The following is a 19,360-nucleotide window of genomic DNA, read 5'->3' as shown; positions in this document are numbered from 1 at the left end:
TTTAATGAGTTCTTTCCTGGACTTTACCACATCCTTCCACCGAGTTCCGTGGAAATTCATCCGGCTGTTTTTGTGTAACCCTGCTTCTGAAGAAACCAACACACACACGGACAGGGCTGAAAGCACGGGGTTTAAATCACATCCTACTCACCACATACATTTATTATACTCACTTTGATTGTGATCTGTTTGATTGTGATGCAAATCTGGATCTAGAATACCCTCTGATAGTCCATGTGCACACACATCCTCTGGGTTAAACCAACAGACGGTGTTCCCATGGGTGAGAAGGAAACCGAGAGGTGATAACTCCAGTCCCATTACCTCCTCAGAGTTCCCCTGTCCTTTCTGTTCGCTCCACCACTTTTCTCTCTGCATCTGGGTTTCATTATAAAGATATTAAGCCCGAGTCCAGGAGAGGTGATAAAGCACCAAATGGGTAATGACTGTTTACTCTGCAGCAGGCGCAAGTTTGCATGCTGGTCTCTTTCACGTAGCATCCTGTGGTAAGAAAGCAGGCGCTTGAATATAAACACAGATCCACTCATTAATACCAGAGTGTGTGTCTCTCTCTCTCTCTCTCTCTCTCTCTCTCTCTCTCTCTCTCTCTCTCGTAGATCTACTTTACAAATCTCTTTCTTCCCTTAAGTCTTAAGAAATGAAACACAAACGATCTCCATCCAGACCATTGACTGTAAATATAGATGATGACTCGCTCCACTTCTTCCCTTTGTACCAAAATGAAGCCAAAATATCTTGGCAGGCGGCCATCTTGCCCTTTTTGATGTCATCTAGAGCGAAGGCCTGCCCAGTAGAGATTGTTGAGTAGAGCAGCTGTATCGAGTTCCAGCCGCTACCCATGGCCGACCAATCACAAGTCAGCCTCAGCTGTCAATCATGACGTCCCCCCCCTGTTTTTATATCATCAAATAACTCAAACTGATCAGAAACATCAACAGAAACAATCTATTGACTGAGGTTGTAAATAGTTATGGTATGTCCTGAGTGATCCAATCACAGCTAAGTTCAGGTCTGAACACGCCCACATCCATCCTGAAACCTGATCTTTTCTTTAATGAGGAGAATCTGTCTTTAATTAATTAAGGAGTTTAAGTCCCTCCCCTCTTGTTCTCCCACTTTCTCCCTCTGTCATCAGACACATCTGTAAACTCAGTCTGAGCAAACACAACAACAATTGATTGATTATTTTCATACAGAGCAGGAAGTGACATCGTGTCTGAGCTGCTTCGTTCTGAGCGGCTGTCCTCTAACCAGAAGGTCGTCAGTTCGATCCCTCTGCACAAAGATGCACTGTACGAATGTGTTTGTGTTTAAAACTGAACTGTAAAGTGCTTTGAGTGGAAAGATCTTTATAAATATAAACCAGTTGACTTAGACGTTCACGTGTCCATCAGCGTTACACATAATGATGTCTGTGATCCACAGACTTCTCGTCTGGTGCCATGCGCAGGTCAGGATTTAATTTCTCCTGATTCACGGATGCAGAACTAATGACTCAACCATCAGCTGCAGCTCTGTAATTACTACTAATTAGAAAACACCAGCAATAAGACGGGGTGCATGGTAAACATCACAAACTAACATTACACAGCGTGCACCTCAGAACAACCTCACAGAGCCGCAAGCAACTATTACTTTTGTTTACATGAACAGTCATGGTTTGAATTTCGCTGTCGATTCTGGTGAAAATCTTGAGGCTCAAGATATTAAAATCAAAATTGGGTTTTAAAAAAAATGTGGAAGTACGTTCTTGTAATCCCCGGTGTCCCTGCTGCCAGTGTCCTGTCCAGCTGGGAAGTCGAATAAACTCGTGCAGATTTTAAATGTTTTTTTTTTTTTTATATAGAGTCAATGTGTTTTCTGTAGGTTTGTTATCTCAGACCCGACCGCTGTTCCCAGACCTGCCGTGACCATTTTCTCTCCCCGCCGTTCCTCTGGAGAAAAGCCTGTTAATGAATGTACAGCATGCATACGCTCGGTATGTTGGTTGGTTGTTTTTCATCCGGTACACACACCGGTTGCTAGGATGTGGGACAAAGAGAGATCTCGCCTTAGTTATGAGGTGGAAAAGTGTAGGGGTTAGGTGGGTTTGTGTGTGTGTGTGTGTGTGTGTGGGTGTGTAGTGTGTGTGTGGGTGGGGGGTAGCGAGGTAAACATTAGGAGGTAGAAAAATAAAGGAAAGACGAAGATGAAAAACACTGAGGAGCGAGCAGGACGACCCTCATGTGCTGGGGGGGGGGCAGGGGGCAGGAAGTGGAGAAGCAGGTAGGGGAGAACAAGATGTACAAAATAAAAGATTGATGGATAGGTGTCATATCTGATGAGGAGTGAAGGAAAAGTGAGTTTTCTCAGTTCACCCCTGGCCCCTCTACATATTAATGATTACTGTATTGGCTCACTCATACCTATTGTACCTACAGACCCATAAATCCATACACACACACGCACACACACACGTGCACAATACATTATGCATTCCTACACAAAAGCGAGAAACATGAAGTGCTCTGCTGACTGGAATGGCAGCGTTTCCTCTGTCCTTGTTTGCCCCTGGACCAGGTCCTGGGAACAGGTCCCTTCCTCTTCCTCCTGTGATGCAGCAGTCCGACCACAGACCTCAGAACGCGGTTCCTGTGACCCTGTTTGTTCCTAGAGGTCAGTTTGATATAAAACAAAAGAGCAGCCACTGTGCCAAAGCCTCGGATCTGGAAGCAACTGACCTCCTCCCTGGTACCAGAACAGATTGACAGAGAATTGATCTGCAGTTATTATCACACATGGAGGTTTTTATTCATTTTTAAAGCAAGCTAACAAGTTTTATTCATTTTTTAATATCCCTGTACAACACCCTGAGTTTACCTCTGTGTATAAACGGTACTTTATGAATACAATTCCTATTTTAATTAGTTTTGCTTCTCAAATGTGAGACTTCTATTATTTTCTTAGTCGTACATAGAGAACTCGGTAGCTTTGTGTTTTCTGGATGTTGATTGGATAAAGCAAAAAACACTTAACCCGATTTCATCCTTGTAAAATTCCAACAGCCATTTATCACTATTTCCTGCCATTTTAAACACAATACAATGAATCATTAATATGAGAAAATATGTCGACTAGGAAATCATTTTTACGACCACACAGGAACAGGAATCAGCCACAGGAAATTAATTGAGTTGCATAGAGAGAATGAAGCCATAGAACCATTGAAGAGATTTCTGGCAAAAGGAAAATACAGTTTTATCGGAGTGAATTTCTGAAGGCGTTTTATCGCACCTGGCATTTTTTGGCAGTATCAGTAATTTCCAATCCTGGTATCGGAAACTTCTCTTATACTGTTGTAAATTTAAGATCTGTGTGTGTATATATACACCTATATATATGTATATGTATTAGTACACTGCTCAGCTACCTCCCTTTCAGCAACAGACCCAACTTGGTCTTGTATCACTTTTATCTGTTTGTATAGAGAAAGCACTTGCATCCGTAAAAAGGGGCCGACTTGCCCGAACACATAGACACACAGATGGGCTGTAATTTTCCTCTCTCCAGTCAGATCCTCAGCTAATGTCAGACAGTAGCTGTTATCGTGTGGGGAGCCAGAGGTTTTAGCCCGATGACACAAGGTTATACAAACAGACCTGCATTAGTTCCCTACACAGTGTCTGCCCAACCCCTATAGGTGAGGTTGTATGGGCAGGTACAAACAGAAACACCCTACTTTCCCCTGTTCCAATCTTCAGCACACACACACACACACACACACACACACACACACACACACACACACACACGGCTTTAGTTATATTTTTAGGCAGCTCTGTGATATGCCAGTGTGATATCTGCAGTAGTTGATGGGTATCTGCTTCCACATGGTTTTCCTCTCAGCCCGCAGCTCCACGCTCGGTCTTCTCTCAGACTTGTTTACTCTGCCACAGTGTGGAGATGCCGGCTGCTCTGAAGACGCTGGTGCTGCAGCCGAGGATCTGAAGCTGCAGGTCCTCGCTGAGGATCTGAAGCTGCAGGTCCTCGCTGCACCATGTGACTGACACCACGTCAGTTCTGTTCTCAGGAGCAGCTTGCGTTTCCCTTCTGCAGGCCAGCGTAGCTCTCCACCGTGTTTCCAAAGACAAGGGAGCAGCTGATTAACTTAGCGTTTCATCATTTCATCATGTGTTGATAGAGAAGTGTAGGTGTGAATTAGTGGCGCCACCCCTGATCACAGCAGCTGCTGTAGCTCCCAAACCACAGCAGGTTGGAATGTTTCTCTTATCAGACGTAATCTGTTCCAAGTCCAACAGAACAAATCCTTTTGTTTGTTGCCTTCTCGGAACTTTGACACTCATGATTAATGCTCCTTGGCAAAGTGTGTTCCTCCTTGACACAGGAGGCTGTTGAATGGCAAATTTGTATCGCCCCAAATTACTGGCAGGAATACGGACTTCAGAATAAAATGCTGTTTGTTGCCTGTCAACCGTCTGCGGCTTCCTGTTGATGCAACAAAGTGGTGAGAGTGTCTGAAATGTGCACTTGATGGTTTCACACTTGTGCAAGAAGCTACAGCTACTCGTTCCAGCTGCGTCTGCCCTCATCACCGAGTTCTCTCGAATCTCCTCTTCCCAAGTTGACGTCTCAGTCTGTTGCTTCTACATGTATGGCTTCTAGTCTTTAGTTTTTTCAGTCTTGCTTGTGGCGTTAGAAACATCGTCAACTTGCCCACTCGCTCGTGGTGAATAATTCTCCAGACAATGTCCTGATGTTTTCTTACGTGGGTTGGTTTGGACAATATCTGGAGTTTTTACAAAGGAGCCGGCAGGAGAGTCTCCTGAGAATGTCTCAAGCAAATGACTTGGACATGTGAGGTTCACTGCGTTGCTCTTATACTAAGATTAAGATTAAGATACATTTATTTGTCCCAAACACATGCACAGACATGCACAGGTAGGGAAATGTAACCTGCTTTTGACCCATCGACCATACGGCGCATAGGGAGCAGATGTTGGGGGAGTAAGGTGCCTTGCTCAGGGGCACTAGACAGGGTAGGGAGAATCCTCTTGGATTTTTGGACAGATCAATCCAGGTTCGTCTCTCTGTTGTTTCTCCCTGCAGTCGAACCAGAGACCTTTTCTGCCCATAGTCCAAGTTTCTGCCACTAGTGCACCGCCTCTCCGGCAGTGTTGCAGTAGTTGGTCCTGGCGTTTAAAGTATTAATATAGACGATACCTTTTCAGATATTTCCATTTAGTCCAAAGGGGCCCACTGATCGACTGACCGGACTCAGTAGACGTTGTTCTATTCAGATATATATTGTGAAGCTGCATTCTGTGTGTAGCCACGGGACGGACAGATCACACAGAGGAGATGAATTAGAGATGATGGACACAACAATTACTGAGGAGACAGCGACCCACACAGGCATTTACCAGTTGATCCATTTATCAGACACAAGTCTGCGGTTCCCATTAAAGCTTTCTAAATCCATCCCTAATTTAGTATTTTCTTGCCGTTCCTAATGTTGTCTTATTTCAGCGCGTTCCTCCAAATCACTGATCAGATCTGAGTCTGTGGATCATCAATCAGGGACAAACCAACACGCAGTCTTTCCTCTGCTCCTGGTGGAGATGAAGCCCACATGCCAGTCAGCCAGAGGAATCCTCCGGCTTGTGGTGGAGACGAGGAGAAAGAGGAGCAGACTTGGCGGATCAGGGGCTTTCAGGCTTGGAGCAGGAGCTGCATTCCTCCATGTCTCTCTGTCTTCCTCTGCTGATGTCTCACTCTGTCCTTCTCCTGCTCGCTCGCTTCCCCCCCGATCCATCTCCATTTCCTCTTCCTCACTCTGATGTTTCACTGATGTCCTGACCTCAAACGCTGCCTGGCCTGACCTGGCTGCTGTCGGCTGCGTCCCCATTACTCATATCTCTGCTCCTCACAGGTGCTAATAGGAATAATTTAATTTGGCTTATTTTGCTTGTGAGTAATGTGTTTCCTCTCTCAGTCTCTTCATCCGTCATCGGGTTCTTTTGTTTGGATAAAGCCGTGTTTTCCTTTAGGGTCACTTGCTACAGGCTGACTTGCTTTTCCTCTTTCTTGGACGTCACAGTGGTCGTGTGTCGGATTTATTAGACTTGAGAGAAGATGAAAATAAAAGGGCCTTTTGGTTTTCTCTTGCTTTTTGCCTGTTAGTACGAGCAGAAACGAGAGAGAGAGTTCACCTGCACGAATATGAACAAGAGAGCGTTTAGAAGTAGTCGACTGGGAGATGAAAGAGGAGTATAATGTCATTTCCCTCCTCCTCGTCCTTCCTCTCTTGTTCATTATTGTGTTTCTACAGTAATTGAGGTGCAGCCCAGAAGACCGATAAAAATCTCTGGTAATTACCTCTGAGTCATACTCTGATCTTATCCCGAAGTTGGCCCACTAGTTATTTCTGTTGGCATCATGAGGCCTGGAGAGAGACATCCATACAGTGCAGACGCAGAGAGAGAGCAGATATGGAGTCCTCCCAGTCACTAGCATTGGTAAAAGGAATACAGCAGCTGGATTCAACCTGTAGTGATCATACTATCTATCCCTGGGAAACACAATCCAAGGGATTCTCATCTCCGGTTCATTTGCATACAAATCTGTGGATGTTTGAACCGACTGTCGGCGAAACTCCTCCCTCAAACCGCCGGCTGCCCGAGCTGGAGCGATGTGCACGAGTGGTAGTAAGATTGATATTCTGCATTTAAAGAGTTTGGAGGGTGGTGACTTTATTATTGCAAGAATAAACATGCGAGGAATGGATCGCCTAGTGAGGACGTGTGTGTGTGTGTGTGTGTGTGTGTGTGTGTGTGTGTGTGTGTGTGTGTGTGTGTGTGTGTGTGTGTGTGTGTGTGTGTGTGTGTGTGTGTGTGTGTGTGTGTGTGTGTGTGTAGGGGGGGGGGGGTTGTGGGTGTGTGTATGGGGGGGGTGGGGGTGGGTGTGTTTTTATTCCTCTTAATTCAATGTTTTCACTCTCAACCCTGAACTTGCACCCAAATAGCTCCTGCTTGTGTTTTAGATTTGCTCTGCTTGTGCTCAAACTGTGGCATTGCACTTGTTCTGCACTGTCTATCACAACACCCCAACCAATAGAATGACAGCTTCAGTGTTGACAAGTTAAATCTGTTTCACTATCGCACAGAAGCCGTGTGAGTGTGAGGAGAAGAGCTGAAGCTGGAGCGCGAGCGGATCTGACCAAGAAACAGAATGTGTTAGTGCACAAGCAGAGCTAAGAACAAGCGGGTGGATGAGAGCAGAGCAACACAAAATCTTGAATAAAGGTTGACCCATACAAATGCTTATTGTTTAATAATCCAAGTGTGATAATTTTTACTAATATTTGCTAAACACTGAAAGGAACTCTTTGCTCTGTGCTCGACATCACACAGAGGCGTAAAATTCACCCACAATCACAACTTGTGGATCAAAACTATTTTATCAGATTCAAAAAATGTGATACAAGGAAGTAGCCGACTAGACTGATGACACAGTAGCCACGCCCCTTATTAAATAAGTTCCTCTCAAAGATTATAAATAAAGACGCTTCTCCACTTCCTCCCACTGGGGGTGGTGTGCTCCGATATGGTTACCACCATCTTGTGGTTTTTCAGAGTCTTCACTGGTGACATTATGGTTGAGCTGCGGTACCGAGCTCCTTCGCACACGATGCACACGACTGATTCCGAGTCAGATCAAATAACAAATGTAAAACAACACGTGAACAGACATCAGTGGGATAAGAACGACTTAAAATGACAGGAAGCGTCTTTGAGAAACATTTATTCACATTTGTACTTTTTGGTTTGTACCCTCTCCTGTACACTAACATGGAGCAGGCAGAGGGTATGACCTATATTCAGCCAACCACCAGGGGCAGATCCATCTTTACCTTCACTCTACGGCTCAGTGAAACCACCAGGCATCGTTTTTTCAAGTGACAAAATGCAGGTTTCTAGTCTGCGTCACAAAACCAATCAATCCCTGTGATATTGTGCATTTGTAATGTGTGTGTGTATTTGTGTTTGTGAAGGACTACCCCAGGAACAGACACCCGGGCTGGAGCAGAGGGTCGGTGGCCTACCATGCAGGTGAGATATTTCCCTACTCCTCTTTTTGTCTTTTGTTATTTCCTCAGAAAGAAGTTGTTGTGTTACTTCCTCCGTGTGTGTGTGTGTGGAATTCCTCTGTAGTCTGTGTTGAATGAAACACATGAATTTGATCTACTTCCTCCTGAGCATCTGTCGGCTGCCTTCAGATGCAAACATCACAGGGCACCGCCTCCGCTGGATGTGGAGGTGCCTCACGCAGACAGAGATCAAGGAGGCGCAGGCAGAGGAGACGCACAGAAAGCAGATAACACACATGGTGACAGCATCAGAGAAAGGAGAACGATTGTATCTCCATCCCAGTTTAGTCAAAGTTATCTTCATCTCCCTCTGCTTTAACACACACACACACACACACACACACACACACATTCAGTGTTAGTTGTTTGTGACCACAAGCCTGAGAGAGTTATCTGCCCCGGCATCTGCGCCCCCCCCAGCTCCCATTCCAGGCCTCAGCACCAGTCGCTATCAGCGCTAAGAGATTAGCTGCTGCCCTGTTCTGAGAAACGCTACAGCAGGTCGTTGGTTCTATTACAAGCGTACCAGCTCCAGTGGGAAGCCGGGTCTTTATCTGACAACCCACTGTCACAGTCAAGAACCAGTTAGTCCTTATCTGAGCACAGCAGTTAGGAGCTCGCTGGCTTTCATCAAAAGGACTTTGGTTTTGAAGCATCACATTGTGAACCGCTCTCTCAGGGGAGTTCAGCCGCTCTCCATGGATTATCCACCCTGATATGAGCAATTCTTTTTTTTTGGGGGGGGGGGGGGGGGGGGGGAGAAGTTGTGTATTCTTTCCGTTTGACCTCCCGATCTATCGAAACCCATTTTCCTGTTCCATTCGCACATTCCACTTATATTCAGAGTTGATGTTTAAAGTCCTGACCCGTGTGTCCCCGTGCGGACTGTCCACTCGGGACACATTGGTCGTAATAACAGTTGAAGCTGTGTGTCCTGCCGGGGTCTGTGGACCATGTCCTGCTGCTGAGTGACAGACGAGACCAATCATCCACCGGGGCTCACCGTGCCAGTCCCACAGGTCTCGCGCTGCGGTCGGTCTGGTTTGGCTGCTGTGCACTGGACACCACAGAAATGTGCACGCCCCAGCACAGCTCCCATTAATCTTATTTGTTAGAGACTAAAATGATGCATGTGGTTTTCCACGCTGTGCACATGAGGTCTGCCTTCCCGTGCTCTGGTTAAGGTGCAGGCTCTGATCCAGCTACTTAGAATCAACAGCCAGGGCCTCTTCTTCATGCAGCGTCTCGCCCCCCCGTCCATGCATCCCAGATGTTTACTGAACATCTGCAGAGCCTCCAGACCCTCAGTCAGACCCTCTTTGGCAGGAAGACAACAACTTAAACAATGTGTTACCCACACAAGGCCACACCACCGCAGTGTAAACTGCTTTAAGAACAGAGGACCTCAGCGATGTCACTCTGGTTTTCCTGTCCGGTGAAGAGCTGCTGCTACGACTCGTGGGACCTTGTTTATTTATGGTTCCATTTGTATTTGACCTCAGTATCTAGAAGGAAAAGTATCTGCCAGAATGCTCTTGGCAGGTCTTAGCTTCATATAGACACTTGAAACCTCATCGTCTTAGAGTTTGTAATGATGTTATCACTTCTTTTCAGGAATACAGTGGATTTACATAGTTTCTTGTTCAGCCTGGAAGCAAATACATAAATCACATAATGATTTTTCCTTCTTTATACTTTGCATGTACAGTTTAACTCTATTTCTGTGTCCTCTGACCAGTCAGGACCTGGATCACATGCGATGTGTGTTGCTGTATTATTTTAAGGTTGTTACTTTACTCCAGTTATAAACACAAGTGGCCTTCAGCCGTGTCGCTGCTCCCCTGTATAGCTCGTGGAGTTCTCTGGCGCAGGCGGGTGTTACCACCAGTGTTTGTATTGAGAGCCGGCCCAGCGTGGACTTCCATCCTATGTGGTGGCTCCGCGAGTTAATGGTCCGTGTTGGAAAGTGGGCCCATGTAGGCCCCTGTGGGCCCCTGTGGGCCCTATCGGGAGCAAACAGCCATCCATCCATTGAGAGCTCCTCAGCAAGCCTCATTAACGTCTGAACCCCCCCATCAGTGAATCACACGTGCTATGACTCAACACCCGCAGCTGAAGGTTGTGCCCCACCGCCACCATCCATCCCTCAGCACCACCCTGACCCCAGATGATAGGGCTCAGTCTCACTTCGGGGCTGCTCAGTAGATCAGTGACGGGGTCTAATCTGATTCCAGCTCAGGTTCCGCAAAAACAATGATTCAGTAGCAACATGTTGTGCAGAGTGATGCTATCGTCTTCTGACCTAATGGGACAAAAATGGGTTTGGATGATATTGTCTCTGTTTCACTTTGAACAAAGACGTCACCACTAAAGGAATCATCTCCTGATTTAATCTTATATAGATATGAATCACACTAAATCGGTTATTTAACTGGAATGGAACTCCACTCAAATGCACTCATCTCCACCAAGATCCCACAGTCCTGTTGAATTCCACATAAAGTCCTGTTGGTTACCAGTGGTGGTTACTGGTTCACAGCTGATTTCCTCACAGATTTGGATCCGCTCACAATTACACATACTCATAAATATAAGTCCCCTAAAGTTGTTTCGTTGTTATTAAAATTATTCCCTGATATCAGTAAAAATGTCAAAAAGCATTTTCAATGTTAAAGGTTCAGCGTGAGCACTGCACTTGTTTAATATATATTTCAATTTGGACTGAAACAGTTGCTGTTAATATTTCTAAGTGAATTAAATGTCTTTGGGTTTTGGACAGTTAAGAAAACTTTAATCACCAGAACAGGTCAAGTTCCGCTGGCTTATTTTTTCAAAAGCTCCCTGTGGTGTTTCCACTGGGGCTGGGTGGTAAGACAGGATCCTGGGCTATTTGAAATTAGCTCCGGTGTCCGTTTCATTATGGCCATGAAGAAACCCTGCAGCACAATGTGCACATTCATATAATAATAAAGGCACAGGAGAGTTAGTCCAGCTCCACTGTGCGTGTGGTTCAAGACGCCGGTACAGCGATGACAGAACTCTTTGTAAAGAGAGTAATTTGTCAAATAAATAACCGAATCAAAAAGCACTAAAGACTTAGACCAGGGAAGGAAGCACGATGTGACAGCTTGTCCTCGGACGGGAGAGTCGGAAAAAGTATTAGGGCCATGTTGAAGTAATACTAAGAGTCATAAAACTTCCAGAATAAAGTCGGAATATTAGAAAGAAACAGTCTGTTCAGAAGAGAGAACCACAGACCTGCAGGAAACTGTGTCTTAAGTGGAGGAGGAAACGTTTGGTCGTGATCGATTGAGACGTTATCGATCTTCACGTCCGTCTGGTGCTGAAACAGAGTTCATAGTTTCAACATGAGAATGTTTGAGAAACTTTTTCTTCCTTTATTCTTGTAGTATTACAACTTTTTTCTCAGAATTTCAACTGATAAACATAAACATTTGCTTTTTCATTCCCTATTTTGTTGAGAGAACGAAACTCGAAAACTTAACTTGTATTTGCAAACACGTTTTTTTTAGCCCAAGCTGAGAATCTGGTAACTTTATTACAAATGAGCTGAACTTCATGTGCAGAATCGGAGCTTAAACTATTTAAAGGGGAACTTTGTAATTGTCTGGAAGAAATAGGCAGTTTATTAACTGACAATAAATCATTAGAGCACTGAATTAGAAACAATTCTGGTAAATATTGAGCTAATCTTGTTGTATTAAAACTAAGTCCTGAGTATAATTCAGTTTGGCAGGCAGCTGTGTGCGGCTATTTTTGTTCCTGAGCGTACAATAATATCTTGTGTTGCTTTTTTAATCGTGCTCTGGTCCTAAAACGGGTGGAAATCGATCCACAGGAAGCCGGCTGGGTTCAGAGCCACGATGTGAAGGAAAATGTTAAAATTTGTGTTGGAGACTAAGAGGGTTTAAAATTAGCTCACAGGTGCTGAGCAGGGTTTGGCACCGCGGCTCGTGATGGAGCGAGAACCTGATGATGGCGCTGGGATCGGGAGGATCGCAGCGAGGTGGTCGCCGGGAAGGAAAACAGGGACGACCACCAGGTGCTGGCTCGGAGGCTCGAGAAGAGGCTGAAATACTGGATCTGATCTGAGGGTCTGGAGCCGAGCCCACGGGGGGAGAGGGCAGGAGCCCAGAACCTGGCGGAGCACCGACACCAGCTGGGAATAGGAAAACAGGTTTTCTCGTAACATGAGAGTTTGTCTGGAAAAGACCGGGCTTCCCTGCCCAGGGAACAATGACTTCACCGACTCCTAAAACATGAGGAATTAAGACACAATATTCATATTCTGCCATGATTCCGCTCCCCCCCCCCCCCCCCCCCCCCTCCCCCCAAATACGTGAGATTTGCACACGTTCCTGAGAATTTACTATAAATTCCATTTGCAACTTCTACGTGTTGAGCTGCTGATGAATCGTAAACAGTAAACTAGCGAGTCTTCTTCAAACTAGTCTAGAAAACGTTGTGTTCATCCCGCCTGGTTTATCTGCAGGGACGATTCTATCATCAGAGTCAATCATGAAATGGAACAGAATTTTCTTTATTAGCGTTCACGTGTGTATTTTATGTTTAAGATGTTATTTCAGAGGTTTGTTAAACAGCCGACACAATATTCAGACGTTCACAGCTTTCCAAAAATAAAAAAATCTGTAATTCGGCTCAATGTAAATCATTACAGCAAAAAAACAGGTGTGCTTTTATTTTGAAGACATGTTCCTGAGGAGGAAGTGATTTTATCAATGTTATTTTCATGATGGATTTAACGCTGAACTGTTTTGTGTCAGTTCGATATCGTGAAATAAACAATCTATATAAAACAGGCTCAACTGCGCCCCCCCCCCACTGATGGCTACAGACGATCTCTCCTGTTTATAACATTTGTATTAATATTAAACATATTTCCAAATGGCACCGAATTCAACACAATACTCTCCTGAGCCGTTAAGAAAATAAATGAGTGTGAAGCTGATAAGATGAAGGGTTGTTCCACAGACAAACAGGAAGTCAGACGTGTGTTTGTAGATATAACAGACACTCGTTAAACAAACAACAATAAACACAAAACATGAAAATGTGTTTCTCATTCCGCTGCAGGACATAAAGTTTACAATCATCTCTGAGTGACAGTGAGGGTTAAAGTTTCTGTGTTTTGAGCCGGAATAAAATCTCATTAATTAATTTAGTCTTTAAAGCGTTTGGTGATAGTTCAACTTGATTAATTTATAGAAACAATCTGAATAAAAACTTCCAACACATCTGAAAGTTGCTCCAGTGGCAAACCCGCCTCCAGCTCTTCAGCCGGCTTCTCCTACCAGCTCCATCCTCAGGCCCGGACCCGGCCTCCACAGCCCAGCTCACCTCCAGCAGGCGTCTGGGTCACCGGCCGGCGACCTCTGCTATTTATAGCCGCGCTGCCCCGGTGCCGGCGTGGCTCCGCTGTTTGCTGGTGTGTGGTGTTGTGACAAGGGCCCGCATGGGAGCCGTAATAATACAGTGTCTCCGTCTCCCTCCTGCTGCTCAGATAGAGATTGTTTAAACAGTATCCTGAGCCGGGGACGGGTCCCATGACAACTCCATAAATATTTACCGGCAGCAGCCGCGCCGCTTCGCTTGAGGAGCTCGGCTGCAGTCGCTCTGCCGTGTTTTTCTTTTGCCCTTTTTTTTTCTCCATTGTTGTCTCTCGCCGCTGCAGCGATGTGTTGTTTTGATGATTTCCTTTGGATGTTGTGCGTGTCTTTTTGTTCCTGTGGGGTGGGGGGGGTGAGAAGTGTTTTTTACTCGGCCTGCTTTCACTTCATCATGAGACTGGAATGTCAGGATGTCCTGTATGTTCTAGGTGTGTTCACATGTTCACATGTTGCACCAGTGGGAAACTGGTTCTCTTGATTTCCAGCAATGGGACAAAAAAATTAACCTCAAACTGGTTTTGATTCAAAAAGCAGCGAGAAAAGTCTGAAACTTGATTTGATATTTTCTTGTGTCTCCTGTATAGTTTATTATGTGCTACACTTCTAAAGTTGTTATAGTGGATCGTGCTGCAGGAGGCAGCTCTATCTTTTCTTACGGAGGTGAAGTTCTCTCCATCAGGGATTTTTTGAGTCCAGTATGATTTTTCTTTTATTTAGTGAAACGTGTGGAAATCACTGCTGGAAGGATTGGTCTCATTTTGTAAGTCGCAGATTTGGTGAAGTTGGCGTCAAAGTGTCTCTGCTCCAGTAACTTATCACTTCACCTGTGAGCCTTTATGAGTTTAATTCTTTTTATGACACTTAACGCTCCTCATCCAGGTCATATTTTTAAATTCATTAAATTCTTAAAGAAACTGAATGATGTAATATAATGATAAATCGTTAGAGGCCATATTGTCCCGAATGAACTCCAAAGAACTTTGGGTTCTTCTGAATCAAAGCTGAGAACTTTCCTGTTTGTCACTTTTAATAAATTACTTCTTTTTACTTTAACTCTTTTACTTCTTATTTACTTCTGTTCTCTCTGTAGATCCTTTAATGTCTTTTCAATTTTGCGTGTTGTCTTATTTAGATTTTACAGTTTGCCACGATGTCTTTTAAGGTTTAAAGTTGTTAAAAGTTTTTGCTCCAATGATCTCTTGTCTCTTTGCTCGATGGTTCCTCTTCAGACTCTCATCCGCTGGCAGATTGTGAAACGTTGCTGCAGAAAGCTTCGCCCACACAGTTGCATCATGAAGTTTGATTTACCTCCTCTCAGTAATGAATCCATCTTCTCCTCTGTGCCCTGACAGACGATGGGAAGATCTTTCACGGCAGCGGAGTCGGAGACGCGTTCGGCCCTCGCTGCTTCAAAGGCGACATCATGGGCTGTGGCATCATGTTCCCACGGGACTACATCCTGGACGGAGAAGGTGAGCGACCTGGGCTCGGGTGGAGGCATTACACCGTCACTCGTTAAGAAGTGGTTGGAGTGTTCATGGGAGGTTTCGCTCTTCACCCTAATTATCGAGATTAAGACTGTTGCTGCAACGCTCGGCCTCAACAGACGTTGGTTGTGTTGCGTTTGGAAAGAAACTGGATATTAACCGAGGCCCCGGCCCTGAGCCGTCACACAGGTGAAGAGTCTGGTCCTCCATCTTCCTCCTGAGACATAAACCTTCTGCTCTCATGTGGTTTCACAACGTTTAATGAAACACGACAGGAACTAATAAAACCAAATAAGAGCCTAACAACAGTGGTGGCATGTAACTAAGTACATTTAATTAGTTACTTATGCTTTTCTTTTTCCATTTTTCATGTATTTGTACTTGTTCTCAGGTACTTTTCGCTATTACTCCAGTTTATTTATACAGTGCAAGGTTTAACATGTTATATTGTTTTTTTATACGTATGTTTGATCAATAACAAGACGTGAACTAATCCAATCAGAACCAGCACGTAACTATAGACTCCGCCTCCTGCATCAGGAAGTGGAAACATAGATCAGAGAAGAGGCCGAAACTCAAAAATGTTTTCTGTAGAATCATCTTCATCTGCTTTATTACTATGAAGGAGTTTTTATCATTCTTTTATGAATCAAATATACAGACACAGTTAGAGATGTAGGAGACTGTTTCATCAGGCTACACTCGGCAAGTACTTTGACTTTTTCTTCTCTTAAGTACATTTAAAAGCAAGTACTTACTTTTACTCAAGTAGAAAAGTTGGTGTGGAACTTTTACTTCCTAAACAAACGAGACTTAACATCTACGTTTGAGGCATTAATGAAAAATGACTTAACTCCAAACGATAACCTGTTGTTTAGTCAGTTACTGAACCTGTGCTCTGCTTTGTATGAAGGTCTTTTCTCAAACGCACTTTATTGTCCTCAGGCGACGTGGACGACTGGGATCGGCCGGAGGTCCGTCCGGGTCCTGCAGGCGTCCAGAACGTCCTGTACCTCAACGCAGAAGAGGAGGAGGAGGAGGAGGAGGAGGAAGACGGGGAGGAGGCAGAGCAGGGTCAGGAGGGAAGGAAGGTCACGGTGAGGAAAACTGACTGTTACCTGTATTTCATCCAGTTTAATGAATGTTGCAGTATTGACTCTTATTGTGAAGTTGTCACGTCTTGAGCTAATGAGTGACTTCCTGTGAAGTTCCACTGAGTTCATGTCCTCGTTGGCAAAACGGCTCCGGCTGCATCAGAGTAGATTCCAGTTTTACACAGTCAATTCAGAAAATTGAGAATAAACATCAGGATTTGAGATATTATGGAATTGTAAGAGGACTTTCTAAACATTAATTCTGTGGAATCGTGTGAATTCAGAAGACAAAACCAGAAACGGAAACTTGGGACTTATCTCTGAAATTCTTTCTACCCTGTGTAGTGTATTCATCGTGTCCCTCAATAAGTACCATCATGCATTGCGCTCATGGCGTTGACAGAACCCAAGATGTCGGAGACACGAGGGAGAGAGAGAGCGGCTCGTCTCAGCCGTCTCTCTATGTTCACATTCACAGATTCATCTTCAAATCTCATTACACATTTTACAACAAATACAAATCTGATTAAACTCACAATAATTGAGATTGATATACAACTCTCTCTACACAAACACACACTGAATATTGGCTCCATATTTTGGTGCATTACCGCCACCTGTAGCTCGGTGGAATATCTTCACATGTGTGTCTTCATGCATGTGCTCGTGTGAGCGTGCACGAGAACAACCGAGCAGAGCTCCACCTGTAAAAACATTATGGCTTCACTGGTGTTCAGAAACTCCACTGGGAACCTTTAACATATATTAAATCTTTATTTTGGCAGCTCTACCTGTGGAGCAGCACTCAGCAGGTTTACAGCAATTATTTCACATGACTTGTAAAAGCAGGAGCCCCCGAGACTTGCATCATGATGAATACTTTCATATTCTGCTCTAACATGGCTCCTGTGGGAACCATTACTGGGATTCTAAATATACCACACATACGCCCGATCTCCCCACACCTCACTGGAACGTGCAGAGTGGAGGTGGAGGAGCTGGAGGTGGTTCCAGTCCACGACCCGTGAAGAAGAGCAAATCTGCACAACTGTAGATTTATTGGCCGGCGACGTTTTCAAGCCCGAGGCTCTCGATGAAACACAGAGTCATAGAAGATGTGTCAATCATTCTGTGTCGACGAATCAGAAGCTTTGAGACGTGCACAGAACTTCACAGGTGTCTTCACCAGAGGAACTTCTGACCTCCTCGCAGAACGTCCGTAGAACTTCTGCAGAAGTCGACGTGAGAACACATAGAAGACGTAGATGAACGAGACGAGTCAGTTTGAGGTGATAAGAACCATGTGGTCACGTGACCTCCGCAGCGGAGATGATGAGTCACTTCCTGTCTCTGTCAGCTGCACCCGGAACTGAACTCAATAAGCTGCTCTGGTGACTTTAGCTTCAGGGATTTTACTCAGAAGGTTTGTTTTGAGAAGCTCTGCAGGTTTTTCTCCTCCTAGTAAAAAAAAACCTCCATCGCAGGAATTCTGACGTCAACAATTTCCTCTTCACGTCGTGTTTCCACAGAGCGCCCCCTGGTGGCTGGGAGTGAAACACCGTGCGTTTTTAAATTGTTCTTGATTCTAAGCTGCTGATAAAATGTGCCGGCCGGTGGGGGGGGGGGGAGGGTCACAGTGCCTGTGCAACAACACGGTGCCGAAACCCAAGTGGGTGAGAAGGAAGAGGCTGAACTGTAATCCAGGGATTTGTTAATATTTATCCAGCAGCACACATTTACCCAGAGTGCAACGCTCCACAACAGGCCACTATGGGCATGGCTGCACGTGCATGTGTGTGTTCATGTGTGTGTGTTGTTCTTACCTATGAAACCAGTCACATACCTTCACCAGTGCCTGAGCAGCGCTGCAGTGGGTGGCACACTGGGTGTGTGTGACTCAGCCTGATGAACTGAAGACACACACTTCACCGAACTTGTCTTGTTGTGTTTCGTGTGTCAGTGTTTGTTCTCGGACTTGGAGCGAAGCCCTCGCATTAGCATCGAGGAGCTTGTTGATGTTCTTTTGAGAACAGCTGGATGATGTGTGATCACTCGCTGGTTTAGTGGAGACACGTTGTGCAAACATTGACTTTTCACCCCCGCGAGAAGACAGACGTTACACTGTCTCCTGTTTGCTTAACAATATCCTAACTGCACATAAGTCCTGGTCACGCTCCGAGGGCTCTCAGGTGGAGTTTGTTTAAGAATCAGTCGTTACGTAAGACTTCTCTTCTCTTGACTAATTCCTCCATCGCTCCATCCGAGGATTTACCTTCACCCAGAAGCTTTGTGTTTGTTTATCTTAACTCGCTGTCGCCCCCTGTGGTCCCGCAGGTGTTCTTCACCAGGAACGGGAAGCTGATGGGCCGGAGGGAGATGCTGGTTCCCCCTGGTGGCCTCTACCCCACCGTGGGGATGCTGAGCAGCGGCGAGAAGGTGAAGGTGGATCTGCATCCTCTCAGCGGCTGAGCTCAGGCACTCGGACTCGTGACGCCCTGCAAACAGCTGGCTGCGCTGTAGAGCTCACCCACGGTCGCCTAGCATGCTGCTCACACTCACCAGAACACACGCAGATCAGCTGCACACATGCACGACGCTCCCCCCCCCCCCCCACCCCCCCCCCCGGCTTTTATTTATATAAGAAACACACAATCATAAGCAGGAGCACCACCGGGGCCCCCCCCCTGGTTGTGTAGTAGCAGAGATCCTGGGTGACGTGAGTCCGGGAGCAGGCGACTCCTGAAAGACGTGTAACTGTGGATTCTATGCAACCGTCTCTGCTGTGGTCCTCTCTCCTCGTCCTCTCTCCTCGTCCCCTCGCCTCGTCCTCTCTCCTCGTCCTCGTCCTCTTTCCTCGTCCTCTCGTCCTCTCTCCTCGTCCTGCATGAAGCTCGTCTCTGGGACACTGAGCTGCCCCCCCCCCCCCCCCCGCTCCTGAGGCTCCAGCTTCTGTTCAGCTCGTCACGGCCCCAAAGCAAAGCAGAGCGAGGCCAACAGTTGTGCCGAGTCAGAGCTCGTTGGCACTTTATGTTTCAGGTGACAGAGCCCCCCTCCCTCTCCCTCCCTCCCTCCCTCAGCCCGGCTCCTCTCCTCTCTCTGGGTGACGCTGCCCCCTGGTGAGCGATCAGGGAGCTGCTGCTCTGGATCCGTTTCATCTTCTATCTCAAACCAAACATGCGATTC

The 19,360-nt window shown here is 45.7% G+C and overlaps 1 protein-coding gene across 1 annotated transcript in view; it reads left to right on the top strand.

Annotated features, from left to right (window-relative positions):
* The window catches only part of spryd3 (SPRY domain containing 3), a 47,359-nt gene extending 28,591 nt beyond the window's left edge, over positions 1-18,768 (top strand). The window contains exons 8-11 of the mRNA XM_053424903.1: positions 8,072-8,129; positions 14,949-15,068; positions 16,029-16,180; positions 18,512-18,768. Of these exons, the coding sequence (XP_053280878.1) occupies positions 8,072-8,129; positions 14,949-15,068; positions 16,029-16,180; positions 18,512-18,646 (465 nt within the window). The 3' untranslated portion in view covers positions 18,647-18,768. The remainder of the gene's footprint in view (positions 1-8,071; positions 8,130-14,948; positions 15,069-16,028; positions 16,181-18,511) is intronic.
* Positions 18,769-19,360: the final 592 nt, after the last annotated feature.

The sequence above is a fragment of the Pleuronectes platessa genome, chromosome 6, assembly GCF_947347685.1.
Source record: "Pleuronectes platessa chromosome 6, fPlePla1.1, whole genome shotgun sequence".
Classification (NCBI taxonomy): domain Eukaryota; kingdom Metazoa; phylum Chordata; class Actinopteri; order Pleuronectiformes; family Pleuronectidae; genus Pleuronectes; species Pleuronectes platessa.
This window is presented reverse-complemented; position numbering and strand designations above follow the sequence as displayed.